Source organism: Taudactylus pleione, unplaced genomic scaffold, assembly GCF_031769625.1.
Source record: "Taudactylus pleione unplaced genomic scaffold, aTauple2 ptg000012l, whole genome shotgun sequence".
Taxonomy (NCBI): Eukaryota; Metazoa; Chordata; class Amphibia; order Anura; family Myobatrachidae; genus Taudactylus; species Taudactylus pleione.
Genome location: NW_028284415.1, coordinates 17,956,636 through 17,979,025, shown reverse-complemented (window position 1 = coordinate 17,979,025; position 22,390 = coordinate 17,956,636). Strand labels below are relative to the sequence as shown.

General features: G+C 44.2%; 1 protein-coding gene across 1 annotated transcript in view; it reads left to right on the top strand.

Moving 5' to 3' along the window:
• Window positions 1-22,390, top strand: part of CFAP52 (cilia and flagella associated protein 52) — a 74,447-nt gene that overhangs the window by 50,243 nt on the left and 1,814 nt on the right. Inside the window, exons 7-13 of the mRNA XM_088468464.1 lie at window positions 2,848-2,948; window positions 3,959-4,129; window positions 4,984-5,132; window positions 5,832-5,977; window positions 6,061-6,212; window positions 8,450-8,552; window positions 13,009-13,120. Of these exons, the coding sequence (XP_088324590.1) occupies window positions 2,848-2,948; window positions 3,959-4,129; window positions 4,984-5,132; window positions 5,832-5,977; window positions 6,061-6,212; window positions 8,450-8,552; window positions 13,009-13,120 (934 nt within the window). The remainder of the gene's footprint in view (window positions 1-2,847; window positions 2,949-3,958; window positions 4,130-4,983; window positions 5,133-5,831; window positions 5,978-6,060; window positions 6,213-8,449; window positions 8,553-13,008; window positions 13,121-22,390) is intronic.

Sequence of the window (22,390 nt, the reverse complement as noted above, 5' to 3'; positions counted from 1 at the left end):
TGGTTTTAAATATAGGGGGCAAAAATGACGTGGGGTTCCCCCTATATTTAAGACCAGCACCAGACCCAACCGACCGGGGTGTAATGCCACAGCCCGGAAACCCGAACACCGGGGCTCCAGGTCCAAAGCATTACAAGTCGGTCAGCGCAAGCCGGTGATCTCGGGAGAGTTGGGGACCCCCCCAAAAAGGGTCCCCCCTCCCGAGTACCACAGGCTTACGCTGAAGCCTGGGGCTCATCCCCATACCCCTGGAGCGGTGGGTATGGGGGTAATAGGGGGGCCAAATAATGTAGCACTATTGTACTTTACAGTGGAACTACAAGTGCCAGCATGCCTGCCATTTTGCACATGTGGAACTACAAGTGCCAGCAGACATGCGGCACGTGTAATTTCACTGTAAAATAAATAGGCAAAAAAAATCCAAAACACACACACCGTGCCCAGTATAAGTTTATTATATACACCTACCCATTCACACATACTTACCTATGTCCCCTTCTCCACGTAGAATATCCAAAAAAAATGGGCCTGCAAAGAAAGATTTCATACTCACCTACATCCAGCGCTGGTCTCCGCAGTAATCCATGGGTGTTTAAAAACAAAAAAACGTCCTTACCCGATCCACGGAACACAGCTATGTGTATGTGTGTTGTCACACATACACATAGCTCCCAAATGGCAGCTCTCGGCTCTTCACGGGGCATTGCAGTCCCGTGAGCCAATCAGCGGCAGTGCTCACTGTAGAGCGCCCGCTGATTCGCTCCGGCAACTGACAGTTCCCACGTGGGCTGAGTCACACCACGTGGGAACTGTCAGTAGCCGGAGCCAATCAGCAGGCGCTCTACAGTCAGCGCAACCGCTGATTGGCTCACGGGACTGCAATGTCAGAACAGCGCTATCTTACCAAACTACTCACTGCCTAGACTTCAACTAATCTATGACGCCGGAAGTGAACAGCGGCTACCCGGAAGTTCGTCGGCTCAGCTCTGCAGTCGCTGGGGATAGAAAGGTGAGTGCATGCACATGCAGAGAACTGGGGGAAAAGTTGGTCGCTCGGGCAGTGACCGCATACACTGCCCGATGCGGCCGACTACAAACTTGCAAATATCGCATCAGTCCGACATGCTGGTCGATTCGGCATGCCAGACCGATCGATATTTTGATCTTGGTCGCCCCCACACACAGTACAATTATCGGGGCGATCCGCGGATATCGGTAGGATCGCCCCGATAATTGTATAGTGTATGGCCAGCATAAGACAAGCCCCTGAGAACCGTCTCTGTATAAGTGCTCAATGTAAGTGTGGAGCAAAAGTATGTACAGTAAAAGTTTTAAATAATCTATCGAGACTCCAAAGTGATGTTATGGATCGTGTCAAGCCAGGGCTAGAGTCCAATCCTTGCCAGAGTATAATCAAAAACAATACTGAGAAGCTTAGAATGTGTTGAAATGGTCTTTTTGTCCGTTAAGGGCTGGATCAGAACATGCTCTAGATCATTAGTCCAGTCCAAATGAACTAGTTGCGTAGTCTGCATTCAATTTTTATGGTGTATTTGTATAGAGCATGAGCAGCCTTATTGTTATCATCCACATCTGCTGCTTGTCCAGTGATGAATTAGGCAAAGAGGACTGAACAACCTACAACCAATCCAAATCATCTGTTCAAAGCAGTACAGATTATTATTATAGCAGAGGAGTGTGCTGATCTTGTGAGGGGCAGTGACCTGTACACTTGTGTTAGTGATGACAGGGCAGTGTCATGATGTGAGGGAGTATGGTGAATGTAGATAAGACAGAAGTTAAAGGTGGGTACACACCTGACCGATACATCTGCAGATCGACTGATCTGCAGATATATCTGCAGATGATGGTCATTCATACACACTGAACGGCCATCGTCTGCTTGTGCCCTCGGGTCTCGGCGACCTCCCGTACACACCTGCCGATGGACAGATATATCTGCAGACATATCTGTCCATCGGCTGTGCAGCACAGCCAATGCGATATGTCGGTGAACAACGATGTTCACAGACATGTCGTGTGTACACACTGCCCGACGTGCAGCAGATATATTGGCCGATCAATAGATCAGCCAATGTACCTATCAGTGTGTACCCAGCATAAGGCAGATTGAGATAATGCACAGGTTCTCAAACTTGGTCCTCAGGACCCCAAACGGTGCATGTTTTCCAGGTCTCCTTACAGAATCACAAGAGAAATATATAGCTCCACCTGTGGAACCTTTAAAATGTATCAGTGAGTAATGAGTACACCTGTGCACCTGCTGGGTAACCTGGAAAATGTGAACTGTGTGGGGTCCTGAGGACCGACTTTGAGAACCACTGAGATAGGGGAAGTGGTGGGGTCCTCTAACAACACAGATCAGTGATACCTGTTACACTGATGCTAGTAGATTGTGGGGCAACCACATATTTACAGTATATGAAAAGAAAACACAGTTCAAGAATCCATCTGGCTTTACGGGTGAATCGAGAGGAGACGGATGCTCACACATGGATTGCTGAATTCTATGGAGAAACGCATGGACTGTGCACAAAGGCTTTCTACAAAGTGCATACAGCAATATGGATGGAAAAAGTAGGACACAATCTGTTTTCTCCCACCCATGTTGCTTCTTGTGTCTAAGACAGAGGGTAACTTAAATGACTTGTTTGGTTTTGTTTTCTACCTGTTCTATTATCTTGCACCAGAACATGCATGCTGAGATGGTACAAGAATTCCCTATGTGCACAAGCATAAAATAATATATTTTCTGGCATTTCTCAAGTGTTCACTCATATTTGCCCTTATGCTGAAGACTGGTTCTGTTTGTTTCTCCATTACCAGGGAGTGACCTCGCTGACCATGCTGAAGACCGGTGAATTTTTGATTGGTTCTGGGGATGGGAAATTTTCGCTCTGCAAAGGACCAAACTACAAAGCAGTTAAGTGAGTGTCCACTTTCTGGCACCCTGTGTACAGGACTAGACTAAGGGCCACATGGGCCTGGGGCTGAAAATGTTCAAAGACCTATACTGAGAAGGGGAGGAGCTGGGACCGGTGCGGTGTGAGTGTGGCCAGTGCCATGTGGGCGTGTCCACCCCTACACTCAGCTCCAATGTCACTCTCTCTCTCTATACATATATATAACAAATTTGTATAATGTTGTGAGAAGACTAGAAGTAAAATTTTAATACTTAAGAGTTGTGTCCGACTGTTTGTCTAGCTGGGCGGCTGATGTGCCTATTTTTATTTGGACGCCTTGCGCTGTAGCTCCATCTGACCTTGCCTGTGTAGCTTAAAAATGTAATATGGATTCCCATACCACTGCAACAGATGCTTTAATAATAACTTCATTGATTGTTGTTGGGCATTGGAAAGCTGATGTATTATGTTTTTAAAATAAGTATATTATGCAGGGGATGTTTCTCTGCCAGATGACTGTACTGTATTAGCTTGTTTATGCCTCCCTGTAGCTGTTATATTGCACCCTAATACACATCCTTCTATGCTTTTCCACAAAATCTTTATATCATCCAGACAGAGTTGTTTTTTCCTTTGATTTAGCTAAAACAAGGACCAGCTTTGCGCTCTCCCTTATATGTAATGGTACTAAATCCAAATGAAAGCTATGTGTTTTATCTAAATTGAATCTGTCTGTATGGTATAAAGACGTTGCCAAAAAACAAAGAAGAAAGCAAGAAAGTTAAAGCCATCCATTTCTTATGGTTGCAAGAGGACACATACAAGCCAATAAATTATAAATTATAATCACTTGAAGGTGGTTTTTTTAGGCAATGTGCACCAGAGAATAATGAAATAATTACAGAGCAATACATATTGTGCAATTTGTAATGATGAAATACAATATAATATTTAGTTGTACCTAACTTAAATAAAAGTATATATATTTTGTGAGTGGTTCCAGTTTGTATCTGTTTGTCTTCTTTATCCCCTAGAAGCGTGAAGCTGCAAGGACCGGTCACCTCCATCACACTCAGAGGACAGGGTCACCAATTTTATGTGGGCACAGGACACGCACAGATCTATCGTTTTAACTTTCCCGAATTTAAAGAGGAAATCATTGCTACTTGCCATAGCGAGGCCATCAACGACATTGTCTTCCCCTTGTATGTTACCCATTCTCATTTATTTATGTGTTTTCATCTTGTAAGTGTACAGTCATTATCTGCATAAATGTCTGCAAACAAAGCCATTGTAAGGACAGCTAGACCTAAGCTGACGGTTTCTTCTATGAAATGCGCTGGGTTTTGTATTTTTTTTCTATTATCTCAGTTAATAAGCAAAGTACACTGGAAACCATCTATCTCATCCATTACAAGCAGAAATATCACTACTACGGTATTAGGCCAGGCGTGGGGCAAGTGCAGCAAAGAGAAAAAGGTTTGGTAAGTCAGAGGACCGAAAACCACATCTCGTCTACCGTAGTAGGTCTGAGAGAACACTATTGGGTCGGGTTTGAAGTGTTGAGGTAGTGTAGGGAATTCAATTTTAGGTACTCTATAGAAAAGGGGGCGCATCGTTTTCCAATTACTGGCTTCATGGCATCTTTCATCAATAAAGATCTGGGAGGTGACATTGTTAGAGGGTCCTGGAACACCCTCCACTTCATGATTTTTTTTTTATTTAAATATTTTTCTCAGTAATAGAGCATTTACCTGCTCTGTAACATATCTTACATCACTGGCCATCTCAGTAAGTTACTATACAAACAAAATATCAGTGTATCTGTGAATCACATTTGTAAATAGGTTTGAAAAGTTTTTATTTTTATCTTCTCATGTTAATGGTTGTCGGTAGAGGGCTTTTAATATGTTGCCACATAAATACAGATCCTATCAGTTGTTTTCTATAATTTATGGAAGCTGCATTAAAAAAGGGCTGAATCTAATGGGTTTACAGACAATTTGTGCACATCACACAATGTTATTGTGTAGAGTAATATGTTGTTGTTTTTTTAAAGTGGTACTTCTGAACTATTTGCCACCTGTTCCAAAAATGACATCCGTGTTTGGCACACAACCAGCCACAAGGAATTGCTACGTATTACCGTGCCTAACATCACATGTAATGCAATTGAATTCATGAGAGATGGCAAAAGCATGCTATCAGGTAAGAAGCATGACCGGTGTATATTGAGGGTATGTCTTCTCTCCCACAGGGGCAAAACTAAGAATAAATGCCACCTGCCACTTGTTGCTACATTTAGAAGTAGAGGTGGACATTGTATTATATTTGCTCATTTATTGTTTGTTCTGTTGAATTGTTTTTTTGTTTTTTTGCTGTTACAGTCGTAGCTACTTCATGTTTTCTCTGTATGTTGTTCTTTATTTTGCATTTTTTTATACTGAACATATTTTGTACTGTACAAGATCTGCTAGATAGGCACATCTCCCTTATGTACAACTGCAGTGGCAGTCTCAGACCCCAGATTGCAGCTCTTTATTGTCTGTAGCTGGAAGAGGATATTAAGCCTTGATAGTGAGTATGGGATGGGAGATTTAAAGTCTAGTTTAGGACTTAAATAGTGAAAAATTATAACTATTCAGAAACATGCTCCTCACACACCTCCATCCCGACTGCTTGGACAGCTAGGACAGCTTCGGTCCTGCAGCACTAGCTCTCTTTTCTCCCATTGTCAGTATCCTTTTACCTGGCACCGTCCTAAAGAGGGGAATGTGTCCAGAACTAGTAAAGGTTTACAATCTATTTTAGCCTGCTTAGGGAGATGGCAAGGCATACAGTCTCTGTCTTCATTTATACATTGCAACTGGGTACAATGTTATGACTGACAAATAATTGTTTCCTTAGCTTGGAATGATGGCAAGATCCGAGCATTCACACCCGAAAGTGGCCGACTGATGTACCAGATTGAAAATGCACACAGCATGGGTGTAACGGCCATTGCCACAACTAACAATTGTAAGAGGATTGTGAGTGGAGGAGGAGAAGGACAGGTTTGTAACAAAGAGTTGTATGTCTATGTTTTGCGCAAGCAAAAGCTCAACAAATTGGGTCAAAATGTGATTTTTCGTTACAGGTCAGAGTGTGGGAGATCGGAAAAGAAAGTCAGCGACTTGTGGAATCCATGAAGGAGCACAAGTCATCAGTGTCTTGTATCAAAGTGAAAGGCAACGACCAAGAATGTGTAACTGCTAGTACTGATGGGACCTGCATAATATGGGACATTGTGTCAGTATTTTATAGACATTACCCACTTATGACTGTAACACATCAGGGAACATAGCGCTCTCCAACAGTTATTAGTCTACACCATATAAGAACGGATGAAGGGCCAGATTAGGAGATGGGCGGAACTGCAGAGCTGCACACAAACGGCTGTGTAATTCCCTTCATCTAAAATTCCAATACAGCAGGAGGTGTCTGTAGGCAAAAGACACCTCCATGCTGCATTGCACAGCTTACTGCAGCCTGTCCGGGTCCTAGCAGCTGTGGGGCCAGGAAATCTGCGTCCACCGACATGTCACCGCAAGTGACATGTCCCCATTTCCTCGAACAGTGGTCAGCCACTCCACCGCTCCGCCCTATAAATGCTACAGCATGTCAATAATGCTGTGGCTTGTGGGAGTCTTGCGAGCGTGATCACAGGGAGCAGTTCTGTGCATGTGCAGACCCTAAACCATCAGGCCCAAAGAGCTGTACATTAGCTCCAATACTGAGCAGAGACATGGAAGTTACCATATTTTTAAAAGATATGTTTTAAAGCTGTACACACAGATGGCCTGATTCCAAGTTGGACACAGTGCCGATATTCATGCAAATGGTCAGTGTTTTTCCACTACGCACGCGTCTCAGCTAAAAAGTTGCACAGCGCATGCTTCCCACGTGTGTGCGCACTAAGTCGCTGTAGAGACTGAAGCTCACGGCAAGTTTATTGGAAATGTAATGGCTGTTCTTGGGTTGGTGACTGGTAGGTGGCTATGATGAGCGTATTATGAGAGAGTCACATAACTGGTTGCGTATTCATACACTTAATCGCTTACATTGGAGGCCATTCTCTGGCAGAGAATCTGCACCTAGCATGGGGCAGGTGCAAGTTTCGATGGTGCGTCTGATGGTAGCATCTAAAGTCATACCAAGGTGTATTGTTGCGCAGTCATAACGGGCTCTGAGTGCCCTGTGCCATCCCTGCCCCCCTTGCGCATGAAGTCAATATGTCACACACAGAGGGGCGAGGCCTTCAGGACCCGGAACTGCAGCAGTGCCCGAAGCATCTGAGCGATACTGGCTGCAGGTTGCCGTCCCAGGCACCCTGCAGCCAGAAGCAGGGGCCATGGGGTGGCTCTGTGTAGCCGCACTGGTCGTACCCCCTAGTTATAGCCCTGTTGCATCCTAGTGGACGTCCCAGTCCTTGTACATTCAGACCCACACTTGTGCAAAAGGAGAAGGGCTGATACTAGCATTAGCATATTGTCGCAGACGCAACTATGGCAAAAAACACTAAAGTGGTTGCAGCGGTGTGTGATATAGAATCAGCCCCAAAGACATTTGGAATCATCACAGTATGGACCTGATTCTGAGTTGGACATAGCAGTGTCCGTATCTGCATCTTGCTGATCACACGTCTGCATCTTTATGTAAATACCGCTATAAGCCCTTCCCTGGTGTACAGCTGTGCATCCTTATGTGCAAGGTCTGAGACACCCAATTTGACGCTCAAATACCACTTAGTGCTTCTTTAGATGCAAACATCACTCACACCATCGTTAGCCCCATGCTAGGTGCATATTGTCTGTCAGAGTATGGCTCCCAATGTAAACGATGAGGCATCTGAGTTTGCAGCCACTGTCAGTGACACGCCCACCACACTCCCATGACACGCCCATTAGTGCATTCCACCTCCTGGTCCCCACCCAGGAAGCCCAATACATTTTCAAGACATTTCTGAGACCCTGCATCTCAACTGCAACTGTACCTCTATGCACATGGACTCTGGAGCATACTTTCCTACTTTAATAAACTTCTCCCCTTCAGCTGAAAACCTAACAGGGTGTTGGGATGTGCAAGCAGAGCACCAAACATAAACCGCAAACAGGAGATTGTGGCTCACCCACCCCACTATCAGTAGAGAGGAGATGGATCCAGAGAAATGACAATAGATTTAAATCTGGGCAGCGTCCATCACAACAAAAGGTGGAGGCTGTCCACTGGGAGAGGCCAAGAGAGGAGGTTACAGAGAGTAGGACTATGAGAATATGGATAATTGATGGGATGTTGAAAGAGGTTGAAATTCCAATTCACAAATAGATATGCAAAGTAGTAGAAAGAAATTAGCTATTTGCATGGTTTACCCTGAGCGCTGTAGAGGAGTAATGGGAAATGAATCCTTGCTAGTCAATAGCGTGCAATAAATGCATCACTAATAGGTCTTGTTTCCTGTTATAACTGCGACTCCTCTTTCTTTCCAGGCGGTTTGTACGAAAACAAATGATCTTGTCCAACACTCTGTTTCGCTGTGTCTGCTACCATGCTGAGGAGTTCCAAATCATCACCAGCGGAACGGACAGAAAGGTCAGCTACATTCACATTACAGTCCTCCACTGCTTTTTATTTTTCTAGCATATAGGGCTGAGGTAATTAAGATAGATAGGTGCTTGGCTAACTGTAACGGGACTGGTGACTTTGCAAAATTCTCCCTTTTTTACCTAGTGTTAAACCATATAGAACTTAGTACTACAAAAGGAAAAACTGGATCAGGCATTTATAATTTATACTGGCATTGTGATATCACCAGTTACTGTAAAAGCTCAGTTGGGTAGGATTATAAAAAAATATATAAAAATGGTGTATTAAATACAGCTGGCCGTCAAAATGTGTAGGATAATAGAGTTTGCAAATGCCTTATTTGCTTGTTAGATTTATTTAAATCAATCAAGTTTTTACTAAAAAAAATTATTTTAAATCTCCAATGATGTCACCATTTGACTGGTAATGTGGACAGGTTACTTACACTAAATGGAGGCAGCCATTTTGTCAACAAATATTTATGACAATACAACTTATCAACTCAATAGGAAAAAGAAAGAAGGAAGAACTCTCTGGTTGGGGTCACTCTTAAATTGTAGTAATTACGTAATTAATAGATAACTTTTAATAGATATGCATTAAAATAACTGCCATTGTACAGTACAAATCCTAAATAGAAGTAATTAAATGGACATACAAAGACGAAACAAAAAACAGAATATGAAAAATCAAGCTGATATGTAGAAATATTCATCAGCGGGGTGATATCAGAAGACAGAAAATTACTGGTATAATCCTGTAATAAAAAAATCCAATGACTGAATTAATTAGTACATATAGAGTATTAATATACAAGTGAAATAGGTTGTATAGGATATGCAACCTTTTACAGCACCAACACACAGTTAGTATCGTAGATCTCAAAACTTAGAGAATTATATGTCACACGGATATCTGTAGAGAGCTCCCACTATACATATTTACAGAATATATAGACTGACGTAAGCAAGTCCATCTACCATATTTAGGCATATGAAAATGAAAAGATATAAACAAATTATGCTTGTGTCTACACCACTTGTCATGTATATATAATGGTAGGTACTGCTGAAAAAACGAAGTATGAGAGATATAAGGGGGATGTGAGTAAGATTACTCCCTTTACATGGTGTCAAGACAGCAGCTGCTGCTTGTCATTATGAATCACAGTGAATGGCATGTGAGCGTGCTGTCAGGCTCACCCAAGGATGTGAATAAGTAAATTGAGCATCTGCTGTTAGATCTGATGTGAAAAAGGAACCTGGTGTCAAGGTAGTGCAGGAACCTATCCAGATCAGGCTCTAATGAGAGTGCCCATAGACTAAAAGCAGATTTGCAGTAGATAGTAAATGTGACTCAAGATAAATTCCACAGTATAATATCGTCCCTAATGCTGCTGCTAGTCACATGCCACAAGGGTAGTGGTGAGTAGTGAGAAGCATGGAAGCGTATACTATGGTATGAAGAAAGAGAAGTTATGGCTGCACTGTGACCCACACAGGGTAAGCTATGCTCTGCTTGCCCGTAGGGGTAGTGCAGGGCCAATCACCTACACATGCAAGAGGGTTGACACGTGTGCCTGGAAACAAAAGAAGAGCGGTACCTGTATACCCTGATAAGAATCGGCAAGTGGTAGAAACGATCTGCCTAAACAGGAGTCTTCCATGTGTTGTGCTGTAAAGTCCCGCCTGTACACAGCGGGAATACACCTGATCCGAGACGCGCGTTTCACGAGCTGCTTCCTCAGTCAGACTGTCACGTGTCAACCACTTCTCACTACTCACCACTACCCTTGTGGCATGTGACTAGCAGCAGCATTAGGGACGATATTATCTGTGGAATTTATCTTGAGTCACATTTACTATCTACTGCAAATCTGCTTTTAGTCTATGGGCACTCTCATTAGAGCCTGATCTGGATAGGTTCCTGCACTACCTTGACACCAGGTTGCTTTTTTACATCAGATCTAACAGCAGATGCTCAATTTACTTATTCACACCCTTGGGTGAGCCTGACAGCACGCTCACATGCCATTCACTGTGATTCATAATGACAAGCAGCAGCTGCTGTCTTGACACCATGTAAAGGGAGTAATCTTACTCACATCCCCCTTATATCTCTCATACTTCTTTTTTTCAGCGGTACCTACCATTATATATACATGACAAGTGATGTAGACACAAGCATAATTTGTTTATATCTTTTCATTTTCATATGCCTAAATATGGTAGATGGACTTGCTTACGTCAGTCTATATATTCTGTAAATATGTATAGTGGGAGCTCTCTACAGATATCCGTGTGACATATAATTCTCTAAGTTTTGAGATCTACGATACTAAATGTGTGTTGGTGCTGTAAAAGGTTGCATATCCTATACAATCTACCTCACTTGTATATTAATACACTATGGCCCTCATTCAGAGCCACTCGCTAGCGGCAGTACGCTCGTTCCGAGCGATGTTCGCACATCTGCGCATGCGTACGGTTTTTAGTACGCATGCGCGAAGCAGTCAGTGCGGCCGAAAATCGTTGGTACGCAATATAGCGAGGGCCTGCTATTTTGAGTGACAGAATGAGGCGTATGTGGGTGGTAACAGGGGAAGGTGCTTGAAAACGGGGAGTGGAGATCCGAACGCAGGCGTGCTTAAAGGTCAAAACGGGCGTTTTAAGGGAGTGCATAATTAATACAGCAGCGTCATTGACCACGTCACTTGGTTTTTTTTAACTCAGAACTGCTCGCAAAATAGCGGTTGAAAACACCAACCACAAGAATAGCGAGCAGTTCATACGCTGTACGATGTACTCGATTAATCTAATAAATAGCGGACATGACGTATGGTGCGTGCGGCCAGGGGGCGTTTTTATCAAAAAAACGAGCGTATGTTTTGCTCGCTCGTTCAGACTTAGAGGTGGGAACAGACTGCAATTTGCGAACGGATCATTTGAATAGCCACCCCTTGTTTTTGAACGAACGACCACAAATAGCGAACGGCTCTGAATCAGGCCCTATATCTACTAATTAATTCAGTCATTGGACTGACTATTAGGTGGGTCAACTCAGAAATTTTTTTATTACAGGATTATACCAGTAATTTTCTTTCTTCTGATATCACCCCGCTGATGAATATTTCACATTGCTTTCTACATATCAGCTTGATTTTTCATATTCTGTTTTTTGTTTCGTCTTTGTATGTCCATTTAATTACTTCTATTTAGGATTTGTACTGTACAATGGCAGTTATTTTAATGCATATCTATTAAAAGTTATCTATTAATTACGTAATTACTACAATTTAAGAGTGACCCCAACCAGAGAGTTCTTCCTTCTTTCTTTTTCCTATTGATTTATACTCTCAGGGGAGCACCTCCACTTTGTTTATCTTCCTACACCCCTATTGATTATAGGGTTTTGGATCCTGATGATTGTGGATTTTTCATATGACTCTACCCTATAAATTTTTTTGATGATATTTCCTCATCCTGTGCTCATCTACCCTCCCCCATTCCCTTCCCTTGGTTTTTGCAACTTATCAACTCAGTAAGAAATACATACCTCCCAACTGTTCCAATTTAGGCGAGGTTCTGTCCCTCTGTCCTGAGTGGGCCAGAAGGTTGAGAGGTATGTCCTGGTCACTGTTGCTCTGCATAGCAGAACAGCAGGGAATTGGTGTACCCAGCACCCCTAACATAGATTGTGAAATGTAAAGGATGCATTAGTAAAGTGGAATAAGATGTGCAGTAGTCGAGCCATCTTGTGCGCAAAGTGGCGGCATGTGCACACATTTGTCTTGAATACCCGACATGAATTTTAATTATACATGTCATGATATTGCAGATTCCTAGAACATTCATTTCTATTTACTACTTCCATCCCCAAAATATCTGCATCTACTGTGTGTTACTAAGAGGTTTCCTTTAAAGACAGGCTTTACAGTGTGCTATGGTTAGAGAAGCAGGTTCTAGTGGGAAGGGACAAGCAGTGATTGGTGCTACAGATCATTGGTACATAATGAGTGCAGAGAGCATACAGCTGCTGAGAGCACGTACATCTTACAATAGCAAAATGATTGCAAACTTTACTATTTCAGTATTGTAATTGCAAAGTGTACTCCTTTATGTAGCAGACATTCATTAGGCATACAGTAATTCAGATTTTTAACTTCATTAGAAAATGTTTTTGTAATGTGAACATTATAAGTATGCTTCATGTAGCCTTTGGGTGACATTACAGGTACTGCTGACAAAATACCTCTTCTGGATTGCAAAGCTTATAGCACCATCTACAGTCTAACGTAGTACAGGGAATTACTTGCCATTTAAACAAAAAGTATTGACATTTCTACCTTTAAATAATCACAATGAGCCCATCAAGCTTCAAACGTGTGTTTTTTAAAAAAAGAAAAACTTATATTTCTTTTCATTATTTGTACATATTAACCATCTTCTGATGTTACCTGTAGATCGGCTACTGGGAAGTATTTGATGGTTCAGCCATCAGAGCACTCGATGGATCCATGTCTGGTGCCATTAATGGCATGGACATAAGTAACAGTGGAAGTCACTTTGTCACAGGTAATTGGTACTGTAATAGTGTATGTATCATATCACTGTGTTTTATAGAGAACAGCAGTAAATTAAGTGGCTACTAAATTATATGCAGTAGGGGAATCTGAATTGTCCTGCCTCCCCATTGGGAAGAGTTTAGGAGACACATTTTAAGGAACTACATGTTTAGGTGGATTAACTGCTACTTTCTGTATAAAGAAATATCATTCAAAGGCTCAAAACGGGATATATGCACTAGAAGACAAACATTCATCTCCAAGCAACACACACATAAACACAAGAAGAAGTCATCATAAAAAGTAGAGGTAAATGAACACTAGACACATTTATACAGGATTATTACAAAAGAAATAGACAGATTTAACAATTTATAAAATAACGACTATTTAAGGTAACAACTCGCACCATACATATTAACTATGGAAGTGTCAGGAACTGATTTGTGTTTGAATCCAGACTTGGATTATGAACTGGACAGGAGTCTGACTAAAGCTGGGCATACACGTCCAGATAAAATGCCTGTCAGACCAACAGACATTTTATCTGGCAGCCTGCCAGCTGCAGATGTCTCCGGCATACACTGTTATATATCTGACAGTGTATCAGCCCGACATCCGCCCTCCGCCCCCCGGGGGAGGAGACATTTCCCTGTTCCTTCCATGGGAAGGAACACAGGAAATGTCTGTCGGCCACGGCTGAGCATACACTGCCCGATGCGGCCGACAGTTTACCTCTTAAATATCGCATCGGAAGGGCATGCTGGACAATCCGGCATGCCCGACCAAGCAATATTTAACCCTCGGTCGCCTGCACACACGCTACAATTATCGGGGTGATCCGCGGATATCGGGCTGATCACCCCGACAATTGTAGTGTGTATGGCCAGCTTTAGTGAAGCTATTTGACATGAGCTGTGATCTGTGCAAGAGTCTCTGGGTATAGAACAGGGAGAATGGATATGATGGTGTGCTTGGTGTATAGTACTGGTTGTTGGCAGATAGAGGGCGCTGGAGATGTAACCAGGATGGAAGTCTGTTACACAAGCATGAAGAATGATGATGTCAGTGGAATGTAACCGGGCTGGAAAGCAGATAGCACTGAGACGGTCAGCAACTTGTAGAAGCTCTGGCGACTGGAAGCTGGAGAACGGGCTAGTACCAGCGGTGCTGGACGCTGTTGTTGCAGTGGTTCTGTGGTTGAACACTGGGCTGTAACCGGCTGTGCAATCAAGCGAAGGATTCACACAGTGTAAGGTGCAGAAAAAAGTTCAATATTGCAGTTAGTTGAAAAACTGCACTGCATTGGGAAACGCACTTGCTTTGGAAATAAGTCTTCAGCTCTGGAGCTCAGGATAGCGAGTCTCGGTAGGAACTGAGCTATACACACTACTGGTGGTAAGGCTGTGCTGCTGGATGCCGATACCTTGGTAGTAAACAGAGGCAGAGCCGGATTAAGGGGGGGTGCAGGATGTGAGTTACCCCCAGGCCCACCTCTCTCAGGAGGCCCCTCCAGCCAGAACAGCTACAAACCAAATTGTTCCCACTGGTGTTGTGGTGTGGGAACGATTGCCTTCACAGCCCTGTGCTGCTGCTGGTGTGGAGGCTGGAGAGTAGCAGATTTGCTCCCCGGCCAGTGCGGTGGCCGGCGCCCGACACCTGTCTTCACTCCCGACGGTGAGCCTGAGGTGACAAGCCACAAGCTGCGTATCGCTATTCACATTGGGGGATGAGACGTAATGATGTCTCATCCCCTACAAGACGACGAAGGCTGGACTCTGCAGCTGCCTCTCAAAACTGTAAGCCTAAGCGGAGGAGGGGGTGGGGGGGTAATCATTAAATATGTAAGGCCTGGGGGTGAGGGGGGATTATTAAATATATAAGAGCTGGTAGTGAGGGAATTATTAGGTCTATAAGAGCTGGGGGAGAGGGGAATCATTAAATATATAAGGGCTGGGGTGAGGGGAATCATTAAATATATAAGGGCTGGGGTGAGGGGAATCATTAAATATATAAGGGCTGGGGTGAGGGGAATCATTAAATATATAAGGGCTGGGGTGAGGGGAATCATTAAATATATAAGGGCTGGGGTGAGGGGAATCATTAAATATATAAGGGCTGGGGTGAGGGGAATCATTAAATATATAAGAGCTGGGGGAGAGGGGAATCATTAAATATATAAGGGCTGGGGTGAGGGGAATCATTAAATATATAAGAGCTGGGGGAGAGGGGAATCATTAAATATATAAGGGCTGGGGTGAGGGGAATCATTAAATATATAAGAGCTGGGGGAGAGGGGAATCATTAAATATATAAGGGCTGGGGTGAGGGGAATCATTAAATATATAAGGGCTGGGGTGAGGGGAATCATTAAATATATAAGGGCTGTGGTGAGGGGAATCATTAAATATCTAAGGGCTGGGTTGAGGGGGGATTATTAAATATATAAGGGCTGGTGGTGAGGGGAATAATTCAATATATAAGGGCTGGTGGTGAGAGGAATAATTCAATATATAAGGGCTGGGGGTGAGGGGAATCATTAAATATATAAGGGCTGGTAGTGAGGGGAATAATTAAATATATAAGGGCTGGTGGTGAGGGGAATCATTAAATATATAAGGGCTGGTGTCGAGGGGGATAATTAGGTCTATAAGGGCTGGGGGTGAGGGGGGATTATTAAATATATAAGGGCTGGTAGTGAGGGAATTATTAGGTCTATAAGGGCTGGAGGTGAGGGGAATCATTAAATATATAAGAGCTGGTGGTGAGAGGAATAATTTAATATATAAGGGCTGGGTTGAGGGGGGATTATTAAATATATGGGGGCTGGGGGTGAGTGTGGTGAATAAATAAGGGCTGGGAGTGAGGGGAATCATTAAATATAAGGTAAGTGGGGGGGGTGGGGGCAAGAAAATCCTGAAATGCATATAAGGAGTAGGGGTGAGAGAAAATCATTAAATATATTATGTAAGGGGTGGGAGTGATGAGTTGTTGGGAGGGGAAAAAATACAAAATCAAATATATAAGGAAAGGAATGGGGGGATATTTACAATATATATATATATATATATATATCAGTGGTTCTCAAACTCGGTCCTCAGAACCTCACACAGGTCACGTATTCCATGTCACCAGCAGGAGCACAGGTGTATTCACTGACACATTTTAAAACATCCACAGGTGGAGCTAATTATTTCACTTGTGATTCTGTGAGGAGACCTGGAAGACATGCACTGTTTGGGGTCCTGAGGACTGAGTTTGAGAACCTGTGATAGAGATATATATATATATATATATATATATATATATATTATCATACAAACTCGGCACTCACTTGGTTTTCAAACTGCAACTTTTTTAAATACAGGGAATGTTGGTTCCGAAATATTGCAATAATTTGTTAAGCTGACCACCACTTCACGGTCTTCCCATCTGGCCAGTCCCTACACTGATTCTCAGATAAATACAGTCAGGTGCATAAATATTGGGACATTGACAGAATTTTCATATTTTGGCCTCTATTCACCACCACAATGGCTTTGAAATGAAACAAACAAGATGTGCTTTAAGTGCAGACTTTCAGATTTAATTTGAGGGTAATTACATCCAAATCAGGTGAACGGTGTAGGAATTACAACGGTTTCTATATGTGCCTTCCACTGTTTAAGGGGTCAAAAGTAATGGGACTATCAACTCAAAAGCTATTTCATGGACAGGTGTGGGCTATTCCCTCGTTATTTCATTATCAATTAAGCAGGTAAAAGGTCTGGAGTTGATTCTAAAGCTGGCCACACATCTAAAGATTATCTGTCCAACCAGCCAACTAGTTGATTGGTTGGAATGAAAATCTGGTAAGGCATACAATCAGCAATTTGCTCCCAAATGCTGGGAAATGGACCAAAACTGTTGTTTGAACAAATTGTTTAGATCAAACATTTAACAAACTTGTGTGACCGACCATTTTCATCTGTTTTCTGGCATTTAGGAGCAAATTGCTGATCATCAGTTACTCCCATACGTTACCAGATTTTCATTCCAACCAATCAACAAGTTGGCTGGTTGGATGTAAGTTGTTCTATTGTGTGGCCAGCTTAAGTGTGACATTTGCATTTGGAATCAGTTGCTGTCGACTCTCAATATGAGATCCAAAGAGCTGTCACTATCAGGGAAGCAAGCCATCCTTAGGCTGAAAAATCAAAACAAACCCATCAGAGAGATAGCAAAAACATTAGGTGTGGCAAAATCAACTGTTTGGAACATACTTAAAAAGAAAGAACACACCGGAGAGCTCAGCAACACCAAAAGACCTGGAAGACCACAGAAAACAACTGTGGTGGATGACAGAAGAATTATTTCCCTGGTGAAGAAAAGCCCCTTCACAACAGTTGGCCAAATCAAGAACACTCTCCGGGAGGTAGGTGTATATGTGTCAAAGTCAACAATCAAGAGAAAACTTCACAAGAGTGAATATAGAGGGTTCACCACAAGATGTAAACCATTGGTGAGCCTCAAAAACAGGAAGACCAGATTAGAGTTTGCCAAACAACATCTAAAAAAGCCATTACAGTTCTGGAACAACATCCTATGGACAGATGAGACAAAGATCAACTTGTACCAGAGTGATGGGAAGAGAAGAGTATGGAGAAGCATGGTGGTGGCAGTGTCATGGCGTGGGCATGTATGGCTGCCAATGGAACTGGTTCCCTTGTATTTATTGATAATGTGACTGCTGACAAAGCAGCAGAATGAATTCTGAAGTGTTTCGGGCAATATTATATGCTCATATTCAGTCAAATGCTTCAGAACTCATTGGACGGCGCTTCACAGTGCAGATGGACAATGACCCGAAGCATACTGCAAAAGCAACCAAAGAGTTTTTTAAGGCTAAAAAGTGGAATGTTATGCAATGGCCAAGTCAATCCCCTGACCTGAATCCGATTGAGCATGCTTTTCACTTGATGAAGACAAAACTGAAGGGAAAATGCCCCAAGAACAAGCAGGTACTGAAGACATTTGCAGTAGAGGCCTGGCAGAGCATTACCAGGGATGAAACCCAGTGTCTGGTGATGTCTATGCATTCCAGACTTCAGACTGTAATTGCTTGCAAAGGATTTGCAACAAAGTATTAAAAAGTGAAAGTTAGATTTAGGATTGTTTAGTTTGTCCCATTACTTTTGGCCCCTTAAAAAGTGGGAGGCACATATAGAAACCGTTGTAATTCCTACACCGTTCACCTGATTTGGATGTAATAACCCTCAAATTAAATCTGACAGTCTGCAGTTAAACCACATCTTGTTTGTTTCATTTCAAAGCCATTGTGGTGGTGAATAGAGGCCAAAATATGAGAATTCTGTGAACGTCCCAATATTTATGCACCTGACTGTATATTCATGTTTAAAATCTATGCAAGCTTGAGCCAAAGGTGGCATATATATATATATATATATATATATGTGTGTTATCCAAAGCTCCGGCACTCTTCCTCTATCTTACTGGCAAACAGCCAAAACTTGCTCCGGTGCCCTCCCCGGGGGACAGCACCCCCAACAGATACAGGAAAAAGCACAAGTGGCACTCTGAGTCAAAGAAGTGCAATACCCTCACCAGAGGGATTTTATTTGTAGATCTACAAATAAAATCCCTCTGGTGAGGGTATTGCAACTCTTTGACTCCGAGTGCCACCTGTGCTTTTTCCTGTAATATATATGTATATATATATATATATATATATATATATATATATATAAAATCTATGTTTTAGGCACAGCCAGGGGGGGGGGTGCTGACAACAAGTAGTGGGCCCCCCTGTCTTAAGTGCCCCAGGAACCCTGAAGACTTAGGCCCTCATTCAGAGCCGGACGCTCTGAGCAGAGCGCTCGCTCTGAATGAGGGCCGTCCTCCATAAAAATGGAGCGTCCTCCTGGACGCTCGTATAGCTGTGGGTCACCACCCACAGCTCATACGAGCGTGCAGGATGATGGTCGCGATGGTCTTGACCATCGCCAGTGCGACCAGAAGCCTGTGGTCGGGGTTTTCGACCACAAGCCCTGGAGTGATTTTGGCTCTATCAGAGCCAAAATCACTCCCACTGACATCACTAGTGATGTCAGTGGGGCCGGCTTCTGACGGTAGGCGTTCCCTTTGGAACGCCTCCGTCTGGGAGGCACGCCCGCCAAAGGGGGCGTGCTGTCAATCAACATCGACAGCACGCCCCCTTTGATCAGACACAACGAGCGAAGGAAAGTCCTTCGCTCGTCGCGTCTGGCGCATGCGCACGACGGAGCTCCCTCCGTCGTGCGCATGCGCAGTGCACACCATCGACCCACTTGCGAGCGGACAGCCGCTTGCGAGTGGGTCTGAATGAGGCCCTTAATCCGGCTTTGAACAGAGGTAATGTTTACACTGAAACTTTGCAGGAGATGCAGAGGTTAACAGCACTGCAGTAGTTCAGGATTTCTATAGTACCTTGGAAAGCACAGGTGAACCACATAGAATAGATGAATGATTAGGCTTACTGCAGGCAAAAACACAGTCTCTTTGCAAATGCTGGAGTCCTGCAGACTTGTAACCAATTAGTTCTGAAGGTTACTTGACTCACAGAATAGTAGCAGGATTGCAATGACACAGAGGAAGCAGAGGTTGTTAAGCCGGATACAAGTAACACGCCGAGGTCTTCGGTATGCAGGAATTGTAATGACAATAGTAACAGCAAACTGGATACTGGATTCAGTTGGGCAGTCAGATGGAATGGCTGCACTGATGATCAGGAAAAGCACTAGCTGGAAACTAGGGAGCTCATTCAGAGCCGCTCGATGTTGCTGCACTGCGCAAGCGCCGCGTGGCTTGCCCCGCTGAGTGACTGAAGTTCATTTGCTACAGGGCTCGCAACCAGATGGGGAGGCTGTCGATGGTGAGTGACAGCTCGCCCCGTTTTGTGGGCGGGTAGCGGGGGTGGCTGGACAAACGCAGGCGTTCCCTTAGGAACGCCTTACGTTTGTTGGGAGGTCTATCTGACATCACTACTGAAGTCAGTAGTGAACTTCCTGCTCTATTAGAGCAGGGAATCCTCTCGGCCTTGTGGCAGCCTAGACCCTCCCGCAGGGTCTCGTCGCAAGGGTGATGGTCGCAAATATCGCGATGGTCTCCTGGCCGCTCACACAAGCTGTGGGTGGTCTCCCAAAGCTTTGCGAGCTGCCGGAGAAAAAAAAAACGCCCACAGATCCAGCGAGTGGCTAGCGGCTGCGAGCGGGTCTGATTCAGGGCCTAGATACTAAAGCTCAGGAATAGCTGTGTTAGACATTGCACTGGCAAGTACTGTGTGCAGAGAGAATCCTTATATACCCCTGGCTTGTCAGGGATTGGCTGCAGGCATCATGTGTCCACGTGCTGTTCTCCTGTTGGTGGAGATCTGGTTACCTCATCCAGACTATCATGGCTGCACCCAGCAGCCAGCAGAGGAGGGAATGCTGCACGTGGAAGCCAGTGAGTATGTTGGATGCAGCAGGGAGGAGTATTAGCTGCCGCAGCTGGACATATGCCAAACTGCATCACAGGAGGTCTGTCACTGAGCTGGAGCAAGGAAGCAGGTAAGGCCATGGTGATGTAAGCAACCGGAAAGGCAAGATGGCCACAAATGCTGTAGAGAAGGTGTTTTGTGTTCTCGAATGAAGTATAACGGGTTCCATTACAGTTGTGCAACGGCATTTTAGAACGAGATTCGGAAACTCACCACCGACTAGACAATCCATCTACAATTGGCACAAGAAATTTGAATCACCTGGATGTTTGTGTAAAGGTAAAAGTCTCGGGCGACTGTGTGTATCTGCTGAACAAGTGGAGTGTGTTCGTGCAATTTATCGACAACGAGGGCAAGTCTGGAGTTAAAAATTCCATGACTGACTGGAAAATTTTGCAGAAGCAACTGCAAATGACTCCGTACAATCTGCAGTTATTGCAAAGTCTAAAGGCCCCCATACATCAGAGATTGCAGCAATCGTGCAATTTGCAATCGATTGTGCATAAAAATCTTTCCCTTTTTCATTGTGGCATCTTTGCAATCTGCAATCGATTGAAAAAGGGAAAGGGTCTGTGAAATAATAATCTTGGAAGTGCTGTGATTATTATCTATCCATATCACAGGGAATATTTAAATTTCTAAAAATATCCCCACTATGTACAAAGGGGAACTCGCAGAGACAGCGGTTGCGGTAACTGCTATCCCTGCAAGTTATATCACCGGCAAATTGTAGGAGTCTTTGTGAAAGACTTCTCCTGTGGAAGCTGACACTGAGCCTTCGCACAGTGGCCCTGATTCAGAGCCGGACGTTCTGACAGAGCGCGCGCTCTGAATCAGGGCCATCCCTGCTCCTTTTTGGAGCGGCCTCCTGGCCGCTCGCATAGCTGTGGGTGACCACCCACAGCTATAGCGAGCGGCCAAAATGATGGTCGCGATGGTCAAGACCATCGCGACCATCGAGCTTGCGACGAGACCCTATCAGAGCCAAAAGCACTCCCACTGACATCACTAGTGATGTCAGTGGGGCCGGACTCAGATGGTAGGCGTTCCCATGGGAACGCCTCCGTCTGGGCAGCCACGCACCCGGCACGCCCACCAAAGGGGGCGTGCTGTCAATCAACATCGACAGCACGCCCCCTTTGGTGCGAGACCCATAACGACGGCTTGGCCGTCGTTATTTGGGTCTCGCGCATGCACACGACGGAGCCGCCTCCGTCGTGCGCATGCGCACTTGGACACCATCGACCCGCTTGCGAGCGGGTCAGAATCAGGTCCAGTATCAGCTTCTGGAGCTGGCCGGGGGCTTCGAGAGAGACCAGGACAAAATCGATTTCTGTGCAGCACTGCAGGACTTCAGGGCCTGATTCAGTAGCGTACGCAATTGCAACTGCAATTGCCTACGGATCGCAGTCGGTAAAATATGCCAAAGCACAGCCAACATAAAGACGCCCACTGCTGCATTCTCTTATCCGTTCAATGTCGCTCTTCTGCGTAAACATCGGTGCCATGGACACACAGGTACGCAGCATTTTCAACAAGTCTGACCAGTCGCAGAAACTGCATGTCTCCTCATATGCAGAGAGCACTCATGCTGTGTATGTAATCGCAGTGGCTAATATATGCACGCCCATGAAATGGCGTTCAAACGGACAGACAAGCATGTGTTTTTCTGACCACCCACCCGTCACCACCCCCAAACGCTGACAGCCTGTCACGATGGATTCCTCTATGCGTCCATAATCGTAATGTGCAGTACAGCTTATA